General features: G+C 37.2%; 2 protein-coding genes and 1 long non-coding RNA gene across 5 annotated transcripts in view; 2 read left to right on the top strand and 1 right to left on the bottom strand.

The window, feature by feature from the left end:
* The window catches only part of LOC125256809 (kazrin-like), a 182,637-nt gene extending 176,276 nt beyond the window's left edge, over nt 1-6,361 (top strand). The window contains exons 11-12 of one of the 3 annotated variants that reach the window (XR_007182188.1): nt 1,742-1,868; nt 6,225-6,361. Coding sequence is in view for 2 of the 3 variants with exons in the window: in XM_048173031.1 (XP_048028988.1) it covers nt 1,742-1,915 (174 nt within the window). In the remaining variant the exon portion in view is untranslated. Of the gene's footprint in view, nt 1-1,741; nt 4,034-6,224 lie in introns of those variants that run through there. The other 2 variants (XM_048173031.1, XM_048173032.1) reach the window with 2 other exon arrangements.
* Nucleotides 1-9,787, bottom strand: part of LOC125256812 — a 39,546-nt gene extending 29,759 nt beyond the window's left edge. The window contains exons 1-4 of the long non-coding RNA XR_007182189.1: nt 9,610-9,787; nt 8,671-8,821; nt 2,312-2,417; nt 1,650-1,753 (exon numbers count right to left, since the gene is read on the bottom strand). This is a non-coding gene — a long non-coding RNA (uncharacterized LOC125256812). The remainder of the gene's footprint in view (nt 1-1,649; nt 1,754-2,311; nt 2,418-8,670; nt 8,822-9,609) is intronic.
* LOC125256811 (kazrin-like) lies at nt 6,867-11,924 on the top strand. The gene is made up of 5 exons (XM_048173033.1): nt 6,867-7,175; nt 7,279-7,380; nt 8,693-8,859; nt 10,149-10,257; nt 10,377-11,924. Exons 1-5 carry the CDS (start codon nt 6,963-6,965, stop codon nt 10,533-10,535), a joined length of 750 nt encoding a protein of 249 aa, XP_048028990.1. The 5' UTR covers nt 6,867-6,962; the 3' UTR covers nt 10,536-11,924.
* The last annotated feature ends 943 nt before the right edge of the window (nt 11,925-12,867 follow it).

Raw genomic sequence — 12,867 nt, 5'->3', positions numbered from 1 at the left:
AAGCCCCAAAGCGACAGCAAGGGCTTGCTTCTTTTTATCCAGATCTGTAACCCGCGTCCAGATGTTAACTTCATTTTTCCAACACTCGTATGGCCTGGCTTCATCAAACTTCGGCGGAACTTTATAACTCGCTGCCATCCTTCAACCATCCTCTGCTACCATGTTATTTCAAATAAACACGACGTTTATTATTTCCGCCACTTTATTCAGCTTCTCGCCTCACCGTCTCCAACACACTCAACCACCCGCGCTGCACATGCGCAAAACAACCTACGGCACACCGTACCGTATTTAACATAATAGAAGCGCCTTATGTTGTAATGAACAGAGTAGGGGAGGAATAACATGTTAACAATAACAATGCTGGTAGAAACAGCAATAAACATTTATGCATGATGTACCAAAATGCCTTGTTTTGTTAATATTAAATCTAAAATAATAAGGTACAAGGGGCTTTGCTATATTGAAAATATAGTAATGACTAAAGAGCATTTTAGCCATGAAAAACATCCTTTATGTTTTTTAGGGTTTGTAAGTTTTGGTGACTAGTCATCATCAAGGACCAACCATGCATTTTATAATAATTAATATGGGATCTCCATATGTGTTAGAAGATTTTTGTCATTTTTATTAAAGGGATAGTTCACCCAAAAAATTAAATGATCCCATAATTTACTCACTTCAAGCCATCCTAGGTGTATATGACTATCTTTTTTCAGACGAACACAATCAGAGATATATTTAAAAATGGTAGTGAACAGGGGATCTGTTTTTCCGTCCGTCTGCCGGAAGCTAGTTATTTTACTTTTTAAAGTTTTAAATATGTTTATTTTCTTACAAAAACCCATCGCTTCATTTCAGAAGGCCTTTATTAACCCCCTGGAGCCATATGGATTATGTTTATGATGGATGGATGCATTTATTTTGGGCTTCAAAACACGCCCCCTGTTCACTGCCATTATAAATCTTTGGAGAGCCAGGATATTTTTTAATATATCTCCGATTATTCGTCTGAAAGAAGATGGTGAGTAAATCATGGGATAATTTTCATTTTTGGGTGAACTATCCCTTTAACCTTTTTTTAATGTGGCCCTGTAAAGGTCACGCTGGTCTGTTTGCTGGTTTTAGAGGGGTTTTGGGTACTTTCCAGCTTGTCAGACTGGAAGACCAGCTTAAACCAGCCAGGACCAGCAAACTAGAATGGTTTCAGCAGGGACTGTAGAGTTCACCCGCTGGCATATTGTTAATGCCCTGACGTCAACTACAAAAATCTGACAACAGTGGTATCATAAATTTAACATTTTTGTATCAAATTACTATAAACAAATGTTTATGCTAATCAGAAATGTGATTGGCTCCTTTAACTGAAAAAAGGGACTTCCTTTCCAACAGTCATCATATTGAGCGCTACTATCTACTATGTGAATCTTATTTCTGTGAGTGGTCCGTCTCCTCTTTTTTAACAACATTTATCAAATTCTACAGTTGTTGCTACAATAAAACTGTGTAGTATTAAATGTTTGTACATTCTCACAATCCAAGTTGAGAGAATACAAATAAACCCCATTTAGTGTGTGTGGACCCCTGAAGCAGTGCTGATGAGAGAGAGCAGATTTTCCTGAGATTCCTGATGAAAACACAAGACTGACCTGTCCCCGTATGTCCACCATTACTTTTCTATTCTCTCTTCTCCTTCCTCTCTCGCTGTCTCTGTTTCTGCCTTTTCTTGTTCTTGCTTCAGTCCATGGAGGACCTCGAGGACCAGAAGCGTAAGAAGAAGAAGGAGAAGATGAGTCTCGGCTCACTTTCTCGAGTGTTTGCCCGGGGAAAATCTCAACGCAAGTCCTTGGATCCGGGCCTGTTTGATGGTACTTCCACCCCTGATTACTATATAGAGGAGGATGCTGACTGGTGATAGTGCTATTGCGTGTGCGTTTAGGTGTGTGTGTGTGTGTGTGTGGAAGTACGCCTGAATATGTATGAGTTAATGTGTGTGTGCGAGAGTGCATAAGCGTTTGTGTGTGCCTTCAAATGTATTCCCCGTGAAAAATACAGGAAAGAGGAAGAACTGCTGCCTCCTTGAAATGTACATAACGACACTTAAAAACATCTATGTAAATGAAATATATATTTATATATGTATGCATATGTACATATGTTTACATTTATATAAATATATACATGGGATCATTTGCGTGTGTATATGTTTATGCTGTTATAATGCTTTATTTGTGGTAATATATGTCTCTTTTTTTATAAACTGGAAACTTGAATTACTGCTGAGCATTTGTAAATAGGAACTTTTGTGCACCTTGTGTTTGCTGATGTCTTCATGTGGAATGCTTCTTTTTCATGACTGCTTTTACCATGAACTCAGAGCTCCAGGCTGTCTTCACACACCATAGCGTGAGCTCCATCTGAAAGATTTAAAGGTGCACTCTGTCATTTTTCCAATCATTCAAAATTTTAAACAAATCAATGTTAACGTGACATGATCACATGAGATGTGAGCCTGATAAAAGTGGTTTTATTTAGCATGTCTGTAGGTCACTATACACAATACATGACCACAATTTGGTAATCTACCCATTATTGGACCGACTGAAAACACATGATATGTATTTTCTACATGATATCTGTAAACTTTGTGTCCATGCCTAGAAAAATCACTGAGTGCACTTTTAATGTTTAATGTTAGGATCTACTCAGTTACATCAAGATAAGATGGTTTTCTAAACGTTTGCCTTAGCTGTTCACCTCAGTAATCTAATCTCTTAGGAACATCTACGTAAAGGTGTGGTCAATCTCTGTGTGATTTTGCAGGTGAAAAAGGTCTATCGTCAGTAGCGTAGCAATGTATGAAGCACAGCTCACACAGAAGTTCAAACCAAGCAGCTTTCTGTTGGTGGATGCGTCACATCACACGAAATGGCTGGATTTCGCCCGCAAAATTTTGCAGAGCAACAGTAAATGTGACCGCACGTTAATAGGTGAATTTTGTGTGTTTACCTCAGAGTTAAACTCAGACAGCTGCCAAACCGAGATAACGATCATTTGAGAGCTAATATTTTATTATGCATTATGTCCTCTTGCAAGGCTGCACCAAGGATCTTTTTAATCTTGACAAATGTGAAATGCAAACCTCCCAAAATCTATACTTTATTGTCTGGAAAGACTGAATAAATGGTATTTTAGGCAGTTTAGTTCCATTATGATGATAGATTGCTAAAGGATGGAGTAATTCAGTTATAATTGGACTGAAGTTACAATATGCATCAGACTGGCCTTGTCGAGCTATTTTTGCGTGGTCCGATGCTTCTCAGATCACCTTTGCTAAAACATGTGTAGCATTATTTATTAGACTGTTTCCATATTAAAAATCTCACATTTTATAACCTACGAGGAATTATGTTCGATTTTGAAGTGATATCAGGAAAGTTCGTTTCCACTATTTACACACAAATCTGGAATATACTCAAACCAGGTGCTGACTTTACATCAATAAAGTGCCAAAGGGTTACAGTGCAGCTTGCAGAACACAAGAAAATACATTGGACTATTTTCTTTTCTCTGCTATTTCAAGTGTGCAAACAGAATGTCTGTAAGAACTCATAACACACCCTGCTTCCATAACATTCTTTTCCATTAATGTTGAACCCAATGATGTCATGACCTTTGTCTCGCTGACATATCACATATTTCTTTCCGTTTCAAGCTTTCCTTTGCATCTTGGTGGCACTGATTTTTTTTTTTTTTTTTTTTTCTTTTTTTTTTTTTGATCTTTTAAATGAAACTGAACTTCATTCCTCATGTCACTCTAATGATTTTATGTTGTAAGGTTTGTAAAGTAGATTATGTCAGATATAAGATTAAATCTATTAAAGAATTTATTTAAAGACTAGGAAAGAGGTCATTTCAATGAAAACAGACTATCTTTGAATTTGATGAGAAGGTTTTAACATTCTGGAGATTTAAAAAGAAAAAAGAAACAATTAAAATAAAACTTATTTTAAAATAAAAACACATAACCCAACATCCATGTGCCTTTCTTCTTGACCCTGTGTGTGTGTTTGTGTGCAAGTTGTCATAATGGTTTCCTCTTAACCCTCTTGTTCTGGGGTTGCCGTGGTTTGGGGTGACCCCGTTCCCACCATCTGTGTTAACACGTGTCCTAACATTGTCTTACTTCAGTGGATGAGAATGCCCCAAACTCACTACATTCATAACTCATATGAATATGTCAACTGGAACAAGTCTATCATGCACACCGTTGTCCAAAACATGAGCACGGTCATGTGCACCTCTACCCAAAACATCATCTCATGACTACCAACTGATTTTTATTTCATTTAGTTTAAGACTCCATTTAAAAATGCTACACATTTATTAAGTATTATATATTTATATATCATAAAAAGTACATTATATTGGCCTACTTGAGAGTTTTCTATTCACAGCCTCACGAAGGATGATGGAGAGCATGCTACAGTAAATTCAGAGCAATTGAGTTTTTCTTTCTCATTATTTGAAATGGAAACAGATTGCAATCTCCATTAAAATCCATTTTTCCAAAAGCCAGCGGATGTCTCGAACAAGGTCAAGGCTCTGTCTTTGCTTAGATGAGTGCCTATTTCCTCTAAAGGTTTGAAATAGGTGTCCTCTGCCCCGATGCCCATCAGATAATGAGTTTTATAGAGGCAATTTTTTCAGCTAATTAAAATCTGATGAAGCCTTAAGAGAAGGATGGTTCAGTCTGAACCCTCAGGGTGATTTCAATCTTGTTTTATTCCTGCCAGGACACACTTTTGGCATTAGGAGGGGCTATATTAGAAAGCAAATAATGTACATAATTAGCTATACATCTAATTGATTCAGATTCAACTGAAAGTCAAGCACTTTAAGGATGACATCACTACAGCAGTATGAGCTCAGTTAAGAGTTTATATGGCGCCACCTGCTGGTGCAGACTTGAAACTACATGTGTGGATTATACAGCATTTATTAAATATGTTGACTTTTGTTTGGTTGTTTATTGGAACGTCTAAAACAGGGGCGTAGTTTGTGGGGGGATGGGGGGAGATAACCCCCCCAATATTCAAAGCCATCAGTTACAACCCCCCCAATACAATACAATACAACCATATCAACGTTCAACCCCCCCCAAAGTTGAAACCAAATCTACGCCCTTGGTCTAAAAGAAAATAAATTACAATATAATATTAAGAACTTAGTATAATTTTAAGTTTAACCAAATAGTCTACACTGAAAAGATGCATGTAGGATTTACTTTGAAAGAAATTGCTAGAATATTTCACGGTCCCACTATAGCAAGCATCTTTAACTACTGTACACTAACTAATTAATCATTTGATACAACGCACTTATAGTGTAAATACATGATTTTACATTATACTTATATTTTAAAAATACCTGCATGTAAATATTTTATGTAACTACCTTCCTTTACACTGTAACCCACCTTTAAACATAACCATACCACAAAACCTGTGCCTAACCTTACCCGTATCCCACCTCAATAGCAGCAAGTCTTTTGCAATACAACACGAATATGAAATAAGTACATTGTACGTAACTATTTTTTATGCAAGTACATAGTAGTTAATATAACAGCTAAAGTGTGAATACAATTTCACAAATAACAAAGAAACAACGAGTTAACGCATTGAATCAAATGTGAAATTTTGAAGTTTAAAGACTGAAGTAGTAACTTAAAAAAATCATTATGAACTATAAAACAAAAAGGCCTGTGACAGCAATGTAATTATATTTATGCTATAGTAAATAATGCTGTAAAATGTTCTCATTAGTAAGATAAAAGCAAGTCAATTCAGTGTTAGTTTCACACAGGAAGGGGAAGGAAGTTAAGTGGTTTTTTAGTTAAAATCTGAGGTGGTAAAAGTGGTTTTGTTTCTGAGGGTGTGTGGGTTATATGAGGATAGATAAGACCTGTCGATGTTGACCGCAGGCCTAATCGTGGCTGTGGGTTCTTGCTAGAAAGCAATGAGTCGTTTAAGAAGCTTTTTAAGAGCAGAAAATACTGAAATTAAACAGTGGGAGATGGAGGTGGGTGCTTTTCCTGACAGCAATAAAAAGGCTTTTATGTGCAAAATAGATAAGGCATTTTTGTTTTGCTCTCAATCCCTCTGAACCCCTTAAATTTGCCCCCCCCCCCCTCCTATTCCTGCCCCTCCTGACCAATCCAGACTCAGACAGCCTCTCCAGCCAGAACCATCCCAGCCTATCAGATGGCGAGGAGCAGCTGGAGCGGCTGCAGCAGGCGGAGCTTACGCGCAGCAAGCCCATGTCTCTGTGGAGGGCGGTCACTGTGCAGGCCTGGCTGGAGGTTGTCATGGCAATGCCCATGTACATGCGTGCCTGCTCTGAGAATGTCAAGAGTGGGAAGGTAAATGCTTCTCCTCTTTATTTTTTCCTATTCTTTTCCTACCATGTGCATTTTTAGGCATTTTTAAAAGCAAAAATACAAATAAATACAACTAATAAGCTATTTATAATCCTCTCCTTGAATAAGTGACATTCTAGGATAACATTTTCAATTCTGTGGCCACTTATTAGTACTGTCCAACAAATATTTACGTCCCTGATACTTCCAATGTGCCTGACATTAATCTAGTTAATGATTACTCTGTTAAACTGGAAGACCTAGTGATAGCAGCAGGGCTAGTGGGGTGATTTGTCACAGCGAGCTGCATCCTGTTGCAGGTGTTGTTGGGGTTGACCGATGAGGATCTGGAGCTGGGGTTGGGAATCAACAGCCCCATGCACCGCAGGAAGCTGCGTCTAGCTATTGAGGACTACCGAGAAGCAGAGAATGGACGAGGGTGAGCGGCCACACTTACTTAGATTAGAGTACACACAGATGTGTGAATTGGCATTGGTTTTGGGTTTCATTTTTGTCACTCAGACTTTCCAAAGCGGCTGATATGGATCATCACTGGGTGTCTAAGACCTGGCTGGGTGACGTCGGGCTCCCGCAGTACTCACAGGTCTTCCACAACCAGTTAGTGGACGGCAGAGTACTGAACTCTATCACACGAAGAGACCTGGAGACCATCTTCAACATCACCAACAAGTTTCATGTTACCAGCATCCTATCAGCCATTCAGCTTCTGCAAATGCTCAGTTTCGACAAAGAGGCAAGAATTCTTGAATTCACTCTGAAAATATGAAATGTGAAAGTATTGTTGGTGATATTGTAAAATACACTGATCAGTTTGTGGCATCATAACATCTCTGCAGGCTATACAGGCACGTCGCGCTCAGTGTGAGAATCGAGATCTCGATCCGGTGGTCTGGACCAGCCACCGTGTCATTAAATGGATCAGAGACATTGATCTTAAGGTGGGTAAGACCTAAAAATTCTACACTACCATTGAAAAGTTTGAGGTTGGTAAGATTTTTTTTAAAGGATTAGTTCACTTTCAAATGAAAATGACCCCAAGCTTTACTCACCCTCAAGCCATCCTAAGTGTATATGACTTTCTTCTTTCTGATGAACACAACTTTATAATTGAAGTGAACAGGGGTTATGAGTAAGAGCTGAAGAAAGTGCTTCCATCCACATCCATTCATCATAAACATATACTCCACGCGGTCCGGGGGGTTAATAAAGGCCTTCTGAAGTGAAGCGATGCGTTTGTGTAAAAAAATATCAATATTTAACAAGTTATGAAGTGAAATATCTAGCTTCCGCCAGACCGCCTTCCGTATTCAAGTTGCGAAGAAAGTGTAAACTGGCGTCGCGTCAGTTACACTTTTTCGGTAAGCTGAATAGGGAAGGCGTAGGACGTAGCGTAAGCTTTTTGAACTGCAAGAGTTTCACACTTCCACGGAAGGCGGTCTGGTGGAAGCTAGATATTTTACTTCATAACTTGTTAAATATGGATTTTTTTTTTTTTTACACAAATGCATTGCTTCTCTTCAGAAGGCCTTTATTAACCCCTCCGGAGTATATGTTTATGATGGATGGATGTGGATGGAAGCACTTTCTTCAGCGCGTACTCGTAACCCCTGTTCACTTCAATTATAAAGCTCGGATAAATCAGGATATTTATTAATATTTCTCCGATTGTGTTCATCAGAAAGAAGAAAGTCACACTTAGAATGGCTTGAGGGTGAGTAAAGCTTGGGGTAATTTTCATCTGAAAGTGAACTAATCCTTTAAAGTCTCTTTTGCTCACCAAAGCTGCATAGCTTATATTTGATTAAAAAACAGTAAAAACAGTAATATTGTGAAATATAATTACAACTTAAAATAACTGTTTTCTATTTTAATATGTTTTAAAATGTAAATAATTCCTGTGATGGCAAAGCTTAATTTTCAACAGCCATTACAACAATTACCTGTAGTTGTGCTGCTTAATATTTATAACCATGTTTTCTTTTCTTTTTTTTTTTGCATCTTTGCTGAATAAAAGTATTGAATTCTTTAAAAAGCATTACTGACTCCCAAACTTTTGAACAGTGGGGAATATACATTGGCCCCAAAAATATAAAGGATTCTTGAACCACGCTTAATGTATAAATTATATAAATAATTGCAAAAATGGCTCAAAGACCTGCGAAAAAGTCTAGCATCATTTACTACTTTGATATTTTTAGCAAGACATTTACTCTCACAAAATGTCCAACCTGTTCAATGTCTGTTATGCAGGAGTATGCTGACAGCCTTCAGAACAGCGGCATCCATGGAGCTGTGATGGTTCTAGATCCGACCTTCAGTGCGGACAGCATGGCCAAGGCTCTAGACATCCCCAACAATAAACACATGATCCATCGTCATCTGTATGAGGAAATGAAAGTGCTTCTCAATCCAGCAAGGTGTGTGCGGCTTCATTTCAGTATAGTCATTTTATAATAGCATATGACAGTGTTTGACAAGCTAGAGCACTTGTCATTAACCTTCAATATCGAAAAGAATAACAAACCTGTGTGTAATTACAATACATTAAAATAATATGGTAAGAAGTACCAATCTGCAGTATCAAGCAGCTTTAACAAGCTGTTTTGTGCAGCTTAAAATAACTGGAAGTGGATGACACTGGAAGCCGCACACATTCAATTTACAAATGGCCACGCCCACTCTTATGGAGAAAATTATGGATACCACTAAAGTCCCTTTAAGGCAAGTCATTTCATTTGGTGGCCATATTTGAAATTCCTCTCGGGCAGCTATATCCGACAGCTATCTCTTTGAATGGAGAAACATCAAATTCTCCAAAGCTGTTCACCAAGCTCACGATTAAAATTTCATATTTGAAATCACCAATGAAATATGACAACAACTGCCTCATAAATTTTCTTTCTAAACGCTCAAAGCATGACAAAAAAGCATTTTTCAGGCTAGACCAGCCAATGCGTCATAAGCACACGCGTCTATTTCTATAAACTTTATTCATAGCAGCGCTATAAAAGCGCGAGACTGTGAGGGATAGACTTCCCGGGTTTTCAGTGGCATGTAATGGCTGTATAAAGCTCCTAGATTACTTATCATTTTCATGTTGTCTGGAATTTTTTGTCTACTGAAAGTGACATAAGTCCTTGTATATCTATAGTCAATATACCACTCACCTCGAAAAGGAATTTACGCGCGGCACTCTGGAACGTTCGATTCTGATTTTTCAGTCGCGCGATCCAGCGGTCGCCGTCATCCATGGCACGGTGTATCAGTCCGCTCATCAGAAAAATGCCGGCGCTACTTCCACATTTTGTCAACAAGATATCGAATCTCGGGAACATCTTTTCTACGGTTGTAATATTTTAAGCGCTTTATATTTATGTTTATTTGCACAAATGTTGATTTGGTAAAGTTGCTCCAAGTTTTGTGGCATTTATAAATAAATTAAATTTTTTTAGTTTAAGAGCCTATTTAGCTGAAAAATAAATGAATGCCTTACTTGCTTTGAATTTGCAGTATGTGTTGATTAACCCCCATTAAATTTATATTATATAACTGTTATTTAATATTACATATATTTCAACTCAAATCAGTATTCAATTTCCATATATTTCATTTATTTATTTGTTGAGTAGCCGTGTAAAAATCACTATGCTGAAAAGTAACTGTATTGATTTTAAGAGTGAGATTGAGTAGTATTTCTGTCTTACAGAACTAATCAGGCTCAGGACTACAGGAAAGAGGGGACTCCTACACATTCGCCTGCCTCAAACTGCCGCAAAACTGAGGAAGGATTTTCCCCCAGGCAAAAAGTTGGCAAGGTATGGGCTGTCCTTACACAAAACAGTCTGTCAAAATCAAGACAAATGGTGGACTTTGTGCCCCCATGTTATTGTTAACAATCTGTAAAAGGATAAATAACCTTTCTGTCATTCCTCAGAGTCCTTTGAGATTCAACCCACTGGTCGCTGTTGGGAGGGACTTGACTTTTCAAGGCGGCTGTGGATCACCACCCAGAGAAGATCGCATCAAGATCCTGCAAAGGACCAAGGGCAGTCCCATGCACGGTTACTCGAGCATAGAGATCACTAATGTCTGAGGCCAACGCTCGATGTTTACCTTGGATGAACTAGGAAGAGTGAACCTCCCCTATAACCTCTAAATGGACCAAATGAGCTCAATTATTTGTAAAAGAGATTTGAAAATTGACCATTTGCACTTTAGAGAATTTTGTATTGGCACCGAATCAGAACTAAGCACTTAATTAAACATTTTATAAACACGCTGCATTAAAAAAAATTAAATATTTTGTTACTAACATAATACTTAGATGAACTTGTCCTGATTCCTGTAAATTCCAGTCAGAACTGAAGGTATGCAGCTGAAATCAATACCACATGTTCAGATGTCCATTCCCTCCATCAAGGTCATCACAACACTGTGCTTGTTTAAAGTTATGGAAAACGAATGAGGAATGAGGAATAGTGCTGTGAATACATTGTGAAAATGCTTTAAATGCCTCAGCAATGTCTTTTCTTTGTTTTAAAACATCTGTTGACATCTGCCAAGATGTTTGTGTTTTCAAAGTCTCATTTGCATCCAAAATCAAAAAGCAACAGCCACTTTAGTAGCATTGTTGTGTGGGTAATAGATTAGATTCATAAAGATCACTCCAGTTTAATTGAAGTTTTCCCACATAATAATAATTAAAAAAAAAAAAAATAACTTTAAGGGAATGAAAGACAAAACACATATCCCTTATTCCCTTGTGATTTTCAACGTCTCTGTCTTACCATGCATGCAAATCAGTTTGTTCAATGGAATATATATATAAATGCATTGTATAGTGACTATCATGCACAATAAGGAAATGCAAGAGTGATCTTATTGGAAAGCCTTTAATCATCTCTTTAAGGAGTGAGAGAATCATTCTCTGTTATGAGCAGGGCTCCCAGATGAATGTATGGAAATGTAAGATGCAGTATTCAATCTACAAGCCAATGCAGCACATGCGCTGCACATTCTACAGCTGTGTTTTCTTAAGTTTTCCACACAGAGCCACGGGGCACTGAGAGCAAAACTAGTTTTGCAACTCAGCATGGAACAGCATTGGGCTTTGATACAAACAGCCTCTGTCAAGTGGGTCGACACAGGTTAGATAACATGATTAATGAGTGCGTTTCACAAATTCAAACAATTATTATTTTCAAAACAGTTAGAAATGCCAATTATGAATCATAGATTTCCTGCTTGGTTTGACTCAAAATGTCTATTGATAGACACAGAATACCAGCAGATGCACAGCTCAAGAATACAGCAGTTGCGGGTGCATTTTTAAGGTGGGTTTTGCAATCACAAATCATTTTGATATAACTGTACCTTGTGGCATTAGTGAAAATGTACTTTTGAGAAACATTTGTTTATAGATAAATACCATGTGTCATTGACACAATAATATGTATAGAAAAATAAAAACTACATGCATATATTTGAGTGTTGCTGTGTGTTTTGGGTCAGTAGGCTGCTTTTTTAAAAGAAATTAATACTTTTATTCAACAAGGATGCATTAATTTGATCAAAGTGACATTACAAATATTGTTTCAAAAGATTCTATTCTTTTGAACTGTCTATTCATCAAAGAATCAGAGAAAAAAAAAAGTATCATGTTTCCACAAAAATTTAAGAAGCACAACCATTCTCAACATTGATAAAAGCAACAGATCAGCATATTAGAATGATTGCTGATGGATTATGTGACACTGAAAATTCAGCTTTGCTATCATAACAATAAATTACATTTAAAAAAAATATTAAAATAGAATAAAGGCGTTCCGTTTTCACTATTAAAACCCGGAAAAGAATGAGCATGAGCCACGGGTTTCCTCGGGAATTACCTAGGTTTTTACAATAAGTTTTCATTCATCAGTTAATTAAAGGGATAGTTCACCCAAAAATGAAAATTCTGTCATCTTTTACAAACCCTCAGTTTGTTCCAAACCTGTATGAATTTCTTTCTTCTGTTGAACACAAAAGAAGATATTTTGAAGAACATGGATAACCAAACAGTTGATGGACTGCATTGACTTCCATAGTATGGAAAAAAAATAGGCTACTATGGAAGTCAATGGGGTCCATCATTTAGTTTATGACATTCTTCAAAATATCTTCATTTGTGTTCAGTAGAAGAAAGAAATTCATACAGGTTTGGAACAAACTGAGGGCGTGTAAATGTTGACAGAATTTTCATTTTTGGGTGAACTATCCCTTTAAGGTTTGTAAGTAAAATTTCTTGGAGAGACTCCAATTTTGTTCTAAATTGCATGCGGTCATTCAAAACTTTATGAACAAGTTATTTTTAACCCATAAAAAATATAACCTGAACTTTATCAAATGAAACAAGGTTTTACAAATGTCCAGTTTAAAATAACTTT

Source organism: Megalobrama amblycephala, linkage group LG21, assembly GCF_018812025.1.
Source record: "Megalobrama amblycephala isolate DHTTF-2021 linkage group LG21, ASM1881202v1, whole genome shotgun sequence".
Classification (NCBI taxonomy): domain Eukaryota; kingdom Metazoa; phylum Chordata; class Actinopteri; order Cypriniformes; family Xenocyprididae; genus Megalobrama; species Megalobrama amblycephala.
This window is presented reverse-complemented; position numbering and strand designations above follow the sequence as displayed.

Coding starts and splice junctions, on each gene's coding strand:
- LOC125256811 (XM_048173033.1), top strand. CDS start 6,963: ATGGATCATCACTGGGTGTCTAAGACCTGGCTGGGTGACGTCGGGCTC. Junction 8,860..10,148: donor GTGCTTCTCAATCCAGCAAG/GTGTGTGCGGCT, acceptor TCTGTCTTACAG/AACTAATCAGGCTCAGGACT. Junction 10,258..10,376: donor CCAGGCAAAAAGTTGGCAAG/GTATGGGCTGTC, acceptor GTCATTCCTCAG/AGTCCTTTGAGATTCAACCC.